Raw genomic sequence first — 8,601 nt, forward strand, 5'->3', positions numbered from 1 at the left:
TACTACAGTACACACACACACACACACGCACGCACACGCTTCCGCGCGCGCACGTCAGGTACGTTAACGTTAACGTAGGGAGTGTAGCATAAACTTGTATAAAACTACAAAAAATAAAAGGGAAAGCAAACAAAGGCCAACACGGCCCGACCCGGGGATCCTTCCTCTCTTCGGCAACACGCAATAAAAATCAAACAACTTTTTTTATTTGTTTCGGCGAATTATAAACTCATTTACTGCCTCCAACCGAACAAATGTGTTTTGTTGATGTAACGATAACGCTCTCTCTCTCTCTCTCTGTGGAGATCAGGTGTTAAGAAACACTTTACTATAAGCTTCTTCCTTCACACATTATACATCTATCTATATATATATATATATATATTATACCACACACACACATGTTCGAGTGTGTGTGTGTGTGTGTGTGCGTGTATATATATACATATATATATATACATATATGCATGCATGTATGTATGTATGTATGTATGTATGTATGTATGTATGTATGTATGTATGTATGTATGTATGTATGTAGGCAAGTGTGTGAGGTATTATTGTCTAACACACTAATTACTTCTCCACTAAGACAATCATTACCCTAATATCTCTAATTATATATCTCTCTTATGTATTTATGACTGCAACCACAACATCTGTGTGTGTGTGTGTGTGTGTATGCCTGCCTATACAGTCAGGACTGTTTCTAAAGTACTTAGTTTTTTTGTAAAGAAAGAATTTGATGCCGCTACACCCAGTTGCGTTTCTGAGATCCCAAGTTCGGATTCTAAAGTATCCATGTGCTTCTTGATAGATTTCTCAGTTTCTTTAGGAAGACATTAAAAAGTCGTAGGCATTTTAACCCAAGGCTGTCGCAGTGTGTGGTCCTAATATCGATAAAGAAAGCGGGAGACCATCGAGACGACCACGGCTATGATAGCTTTCATTCTCGATGCTGAAATTTGGAGTGATCCCTTCAAGGATCTCCGCATATATGCTCCTCCGTCTTTCAACCTCTCCCTATAGCTTATCTGTTCCATTGAGACAATCCTCTTCACGAAGCGTCGCTGGGTTGTTTCTAGATCTGGTATTAGTTTCATGCTGCTTGGTGACCCAAGTTGTGAGCAGTAGTCCAAACGGCTGAAAACAAATATTCTCTTCAAGAGCAAAAGTGCTTTCCCCTCGCGACCCATCCCACCATCCTTTGACGCATCGTTACCATCTTGCCAATGCGGACATGGAATTATACACTGTTTTTCATACTTCTCATCAGGTCACCAATAGACTGCGTCCTCCATAATTGCCAATCCCTCCAGATGCTGTTTATCCTGGTTGTGATGTGCTTGTGAACAGCTTGGAATTTTCCACTCTAAAATTGCATCTTACTGTCTTCAGCCCACTTGTAGATGCCATCAATGTCCTGTGACAATAGCAACGGTCTAGACCGCTTGACACATTAACGCTCATAGATGAAAATAGAGAGACGGATATACATACGTACATACACACATATATATGTATAGGTTGTGCGTGTATATATGTGTGTGTGTGTGCGCGTTTGTATGCATACATACGCACACATACATGAACATACACTCGCACAAAAAAGTTACAAAATTTATTTTTGTAAATTTCGAGTCAAACAGACAGACAGACAGACAGACAGACAGGCAGGCATTAATATTGTTAGAGAAACTATTTCCCCCATCACAAAACAATGTAATGGATATAAGTTGAAAGTAAAAGAAAATGAAATGAAGCTACTTCCGGTATTCCCACTCTCTCTCTCTCTCTCTATCTCCCTACATGTGCGTACGTATGTGTACACACACACACACACACACACATACATATATATATATATATATATATCCATAGACACATACATATATATACATACACATGTATATATGCATACACACACACACATGCATGCATGTGTGTGTGTGTGCATGCGTGGTTGTGTGAGAGCCCGTTGGCATGAGTTCGTGAAAAGCTACTTTTTGTAGATGCTGTGAGTTGTTGCAGAGAAGCTATGCTTGTTATGTGACATTGCCGTTAATAGCTGGAAAGTCGTGCTGGAGGTTAATAAGATAATGGAGGCGATGCACTTCACAAGTCGAACCCTAATGGCGTGTTAACAGCTGTGCAACTTTGCCACTTCCTCTAAACCATCTATAAATCACTAACGGTTTTGAAGTGTGTGTGTGTGTGTGTGTGTGTGTGTGTGTGTGTGTGTGTGTGTGTGTGTGTGTGTATTTATATATATATGTTTATGCTTACATTTGACAGAAGTTTTGATGGGAATATTCCACCAGCATTCTAAGAGTTGATGTTTATGAATGTATTCCCTAACAGAAGGATTGTGTGTGTGTGTGTGTGTGCATAGTGGGGGGGGGGTGAAATTGTACAAAAAATAAAGAAGAAACAAAAGACAGAGACAGGTGAAGGAACAACAAAGTGAATTCGGTTGACGCTCAGGTAAACGCGAAGTCTTCCACGTTTCGAGCCTCCGCTCTTCTAGAGACAGGAACGAGAGTAGAAAACATGGAGAGAAGATAACTAACGGGGAAAGAAAGGAAAAGGTGTCTGGGTTAACGGTGGCACATATCGTGTGTGTGTGTGTGTGTGTGTGTGTGTGTGTGTGTGTGTGTGTGTGTGTGTGTGTGTGTGTATATATACACGCGCGCGCGTACACGCACATATGTATATATATACATACATTTATATATCTATACATACACATATACATGCATATACACGCTTACACACTCATGTCTGTGTGTGTGTGTGCGTATATATATATATATATATATATATATATGTATATATATATATGTATATATATATATATATATAGTATTGTTTTGATGATTCATTCTAATTAAGCGATAATATTTTACAGAATCTGACGAGAGGTCATATCTGGCTGTAATTAGACCAAAGGCAAATCTAACCCAGCTGGGTGTCAATCATTTCATATCAGATCTGGTTTGGATTGGCGCGATTCGGTATACAGCCTTCAAATGATTTATAGAAGAATAGTGTGTGTGCGCATCGTTATATATTTGTGTGTATATCAACGTCACACATTCACTAACCAGAATATGTCGAAGATATGTTTCTTTCGGGTGAGTACGTGACAGTGAATTTCTTCCAAATATTGTGAATATATGAGTCTGAATCAATCTCTTTTTTCAACCATCCATCCATCCATTTATCTATCTGTCTGTCAGTCTAAACATACATGCATTTTTTCTATATATCTGTGTGCGTGTGCGTATCTGCGATTGTGTGAGTGTAAACTGTAACATCGTGATAGAAACATATTTTAACCATCAAAACTTTCTATCCCTGTTCACTAAGTTCACTGTAGTTTACTTCTTCATTGTTCACTTAAAGATCTCGTTACCTTTCAAACACCTGTTCACCAATTCCATTCCATAGAAACCAATGCCTTCTTTCCCTATTTTTCTTTCTCTCCTTCATTATATTCTTCACACAGTCGACTGCTTAATATATTTTTCGCGCTTGAAGGGCGGCCGAATGGCAGAACCGTTAGCGTGCCAGGAAAATACTTAGCTGTGTTTCGTTTGTCTTTACCTTCAGAGTTCAAATTCTGCCGAGGTCGACTTTGATCCCCCCCCCCCCGCCACCACGATCCTTTTGCTGTTGATAAATTAGGTACCACTCGAGGACTGTTGGGGGGGGGGGGGGGGGCAATGTAATCGACTAGTCTCCTCCCTCCAAATTTCAGGCCTTGTGCCTATAGTAGAAAGGATTATTATTATTGCAATCAAAGTGACACTGGGGTAAAATACACGAAGCCCAGTATACCCATCATGACTACCCGTCTGATAAGGGTACACTCGGCACATGCATCGCGACCATACGTGAGCGACATGCTGATCTCATATCAAGATGACCTTGCAGATGGAACTCGGACCTTTCTTCGGGTTGAGTAGCCCATCCCGCTCAAAAGGTCCCTGAATAAGGGTTGTTTAAGGATGTTCAACGAAACACCCATATTTCCAGAGGTGAATTATTCAAACCCCAAAGAATTTCTCTCAACACGTGGCTATAATGCTCCCCCACTACTTCTGTCCGTGATCAGAGATGCACATATCGTCAGCCACTAAGGGACGTGCTCAACTGGTTAAGGTCAAACAACTGACAAGCAAATCTGTGGTATTGAGCAGAATATTTACTGTAGCCCATCTTTTATACTAAAAACAAAACAATGTAGATGATGATACTTCCAATCAGTTAAGATCAGAAGCCATGAGGGCCATTGTCTGGTACTGCGTCAGGGCATTTTATTATTATTTGTTTGGCTTCTGCTTTGTATTTTTACAAGCTGACTCCAAGTCTTACCCAGAGACCGCAAGAGACAGGTTAGAAGTTCAAGTTTGTTATTATCATTAACATTATCACTGAGGTCCCCTCTCCCCAAATTTCAGGCCTTGTACTTTTAGCAGAAAGGATTATTATTATTATCCTTGTTATACAAAAAACAAATAAAATCAGTGACAGTTAAAAATCTGCTTAGAATTATTTACTGGCCTGTATGGTCTGGTTAAGTCAAAATGTTTTTTTTTTTTGTATTCTTCCTATAATACTTCAAGATAGTTTTATGTAATTTTGGTAAATATATCTTTTAAAATGAGATGTCAACGTTATTTTGATTTTTGCGTAATTCAGACGACAATATATTCACTGCAACCTGTATATATATATATATATATATATATATATATATATATAACTGAGATAACTTAGATGTGTTTCGAGCATTTGACCGAAGATAGGTCCAAGCCCTGTCTAACTTAATTACAACACCTGATAGGATTAGCTGATAGGATTAGCTAAATCCTTTTTAAGTTAAGTTTTGTCATATCATGGCCCATTCGAGTAGGGACTTCTTGAGTGAGTTGTATCCAGGTAAAGATGGCTTATCTGGTATCGCTTGAAGAAATTTGTCGAAGAATATACCTGTGTGCATACATGTTTGTGTGTAAAATATAATAGCTGCCGTACCACTTAATGGTTAAGTGAGATCCCGGGTTCGACCTCTCTGCCTACCAGAATAGTATCACTCCCATCACCATCACCACCACCACTACTACTACTACCACCACCACGACCACCATATTACTGGAATATACCCCCTCCCTGTACCACATTACTGAATGTTTGAAGCAATTCTTGACAGATTGTCAAAACAGACGTTTCTGATGTTTAAAACATCAATCTATATTTATATATCGCAAGTAAACACACACACACACACACATACAAATCGGTATGTGTGTGTATGAGTATACTCTCATACTCAAATAATAAAGATATATATATATATATAGATACTTGCAGATGCGTATAATAATATATACAGATGTGTGCGTATATGTGTTGATGCCCACCCGTATCAGATATGTTTGTGTGTTTGTATTGTGTAAATATATTTACATATCATCGTGTTTGACATACTTGAGTATGCCATGTATGTATGTATGTGTATATATATATATATATATATATATATATATATATATATATATATATCGTGTGTTTATGTCATCGTATCTGCATGCATGTATGAATGTATGTGCTGTGTATTGTGTGTGTGTTGTCTGTGTGTTGTGTGTACCCAGATGATAAGACACGATAGAAGAGCGTTCTGAGGTGTAACCCCACCCACTTAATCCCTTCCCACTCCATGACGCAGCAACAATACATTCTGTTAGTCGTAAAGTAGGTAAGCCTGTTGTTCAGGGTGTAAGGGACGACCGTGCGAACTCATAAAAGGAGAAATGGTGACGGATGGAAAAACAGAGGACTCCTTTTATTTAAACGCGTCACACGGTCGAACACAAAATTATATATATCAAATGAAGATGAGAACTCTTGTCTGTTTATTTACCGTGGTGAAGCTGAGTCACCTAACAGAATCGAAGAGAGAGATGTGTGCCGCGGTGGTTTGGTGTACATAGTAAGTCGTGTTGACGCTGGTGGTGTAGAGGCTGCTTGGTAGTAATCGTGTTGGTCATGACGATGGTGCTGGTTAGTAGTCGTAGACTCTTGTTGCTGATGTGGCGACGGCGGTGGTCATCGTTGGCTGGACGAAGCTGTTGAAGTGGTCGCTGGAACTGCTGCTGCTGTCGTGTGGTACACGGAACAGTTCTCAAAGAGAAACTGGACCGAGACAAATTTGCTGGGTATGAGTTAAAGCTATTTATAACAAACTATGGGCTCCCGACGGCTTCAGAATTTTACTCTATCACGTGACCTTATTAGGGGCTGTGATTGGTCAGTTTGCGTTCTGGCGGGAAAGGTTCGAAGAATTTGCCGCTTCAAATAATAATCAGTCACGTGATGACAAGGCTGGTGTTTTCCCCTACGTTCGCGTTTGTTTATATTTAAATAAGAATGGTGATAGTAGTTTTGTATCTAATGGGGGTAGGTAGTTTCACTACAAGGGAACCGTTATCACAATGCGGTCATGTGATGCTATCGTCCTTGGTTCCAGCCCATCGGACATACACCAGCACACGAAAGAAACTACACCGTATTTCTTAGAGAAGAAATATTTGGCAGATAAAACTGACGTATATCAAATATCTATGCAACAACCATCAGCTTCTCTGTAACTCTGTCTCACTAACTAACTATATATATATATATATATATATATATATATATAGGGGTGAAGATTAGCTCAGTCCTCGCTGCCCCACTCTAGTGAAGCGTACAGGATAAGGGTCGAAACACTAGTGACCCTGGAATACTTGCTGACGATAAAGAAAGGGTTTCTAATATTGCAAATGCAGTTAGAATAACTCCCGGAGTTTCTACGGAGGGCAAAGCATCTCTGATGTTTATTTCACCTCTGTGTGAGGGGGGGGGGGTGTTCGTGCCTGTATGAAGCTCTATAAGAATCAAGGTACATCTGCCAGGTGGGCGACGCGTTGTGTTCATGAATAAAACACTTCATTTCACGTGTGTGTGTGTGTGTGTGTGTGTGTGTATATATATATATATATATATATATATATATATATATATATAGATAGAGAGAGAGAGAGAGAGAGAGAGAGATACATAGACTGACAGATAGACATATATATGACTTGGCTTGGCTTCATGCTCTTTCCTGATGGTGGGAGGCCATTCCAAGTTAGTTCTTCCCAGAGACTTCATCATGCATAGAGATGATCAGGTCCACCAGTACCCTCCATCACTTTCTCAAAACTTTCTATCCCTGTTCAGTAAGTTCACTGTAGTTTACTTCTTCATTGTTCACTAAAAGATCTCGTTACCTTTCAAAGACCTGTACACCAATTCCATTCCATAGAAACCAATGCCTTCTTTATAAGGGCAGAAATTGATATCAATCGCTGGCAATTTTTCAGTGAAAGGATTTTCGTATTCCTACGATTTACATATGGGAGATTCTGAATATGCAATCACTCTCGTATGACCTAGAATAAGCAGAGAATAAAAAATGGCTCTGTAGAGATGAGCCTGAAATAAGTGTATTGTTTGTATCTTTCTCTCTCTTCGAAACGTCAGTACTTTCCCATCCTCGCTCTCCCTTAAAAATGTCCAAAAATCATAAATGAAATGGAATAAAGATGAAATTGGATTCTGTTAATATTTTTGCATATTCGGAATCTCTGTTAAAAGGTAGGAATCCGAAAAAAATTTTTCACAAAATTTCGTTTTTCAAAGGGGTGCGATTCTGCATTAGCCCCTATACCTATTGGTTCAGCTGAATCAATTCGAAATGATTTAATAAAGAGAAAACATTTAGTTACATTATATGGCCATGGTTTTAGATAGTTACCCTCTCGAAGACAAGTCAGGTGCTTTATCATGCTCCTTGTCAATTCCTGGAAAATTATTGATACTCAAGCAGACTGTTCTGAGACTTACTGAACTCCGTATATTAAAAGACTACGTCTAACGCACACACATTGAAAATACACGCATATACATGAATACACACACAATGAAAGACAGCGAAAATTCAACATTGTCCCCCCACCAAAAAAAAAACTGCTGTGGCAGAAGTCAGCATCTCTGAGATTGAAACAAGACATTTACGGCCGTAAATACACTACAACCGGCAGCACAGAAAGGAAAACCTATGTAGGTTAGGTGTGACGAAGAAGTCGAACCATTTCTCCTGCAAAACAAAACTGATGTAAGAAGGTCGAACCTTACGTTAAAATGTTATTTACCTAATTTCTAAATTAATTCAATTCTTCGATCTTTCTGGGCAAATATATCTATCATATTTTCATAGAAATCTTCTCTTATCATCAATTGTTGTAATAAATCTTTTTCAATTGACATTAGTGCTAACCCAGACAGTCTTCTTTCTTCTGTCGCATTTCTTTGGTATGTTTTGATTCTACTTAATGCAGAAAAATATCGCTCTACAGAAGCAGTGGTGGATGGAATTGTCAAAATCAACTTGCACAGATTGAAGAGTTCTGGCATAGCTTCAACAAGGTCACTGCTGTAAATGTAACTCATTAAATGACTTACACTTCGCGTTTTAAAATCTTTCATTGAATACATCACATTGAGCTC

At 38.9% G+C, this 8,601-nt stretch overlaps 1 protein-coding gene and 1 long non-coding RNA gene across 4 annotated transcripts in view; one reads left to right on the forward strand and one right to left on the reverse strand.

The window, feature by feature from the left end:
• The window catches only part of LOC149131276 (uncharacterized), a 137,019-nt gene that overhangs the window by 127,830 nt on the left and 588 nt on the right, over positions 1-8,601 (reverse strand). The window lies entirely within an intron of this gene.
• The window catches only part of LOC106869064 (uncharacterized), a 48,944-nt gene that overhangs the window by 28,762 nt on the left and 11,581 nt on the right, over positions 1-8,601 (forward strand). For 2 of the 3 annotated variants that reach the window (XM_014914573.3, XM_089341430.1), the window contains exon 3: positions 2,909-3,134. The exons of the other annotated variant lie outside the window; for it this stretch is intronic. In XM_014914573.3, the coding sequence (XP_014770059.1) occupies positions 3,122-3,134 (13 nt within the window). In that variant the 5' untranslated portion in view covers positions 2,909-3,121. The remainder of the gene's footprint in view (positions 1-2,908; positions 3,135-8,601) is intronic. 3 annotated transcript variants of the gene reach the window in all.

The sequence above is a fragment of the Octopus bimaculoides genome, chromosome 24, assembly GCF_046866305.1.
Source record: "Octopus bimaculoides isolate indiv1 chromosome 24, ASM4686630v1, whole genome shotgun sequence".
Lineage (NCBI taxonomy): Eukaryota > Metazoa > Mollusca > Cephalopoda > Octopoda > Octopodidae > Octopus > Octopus bimaculoides.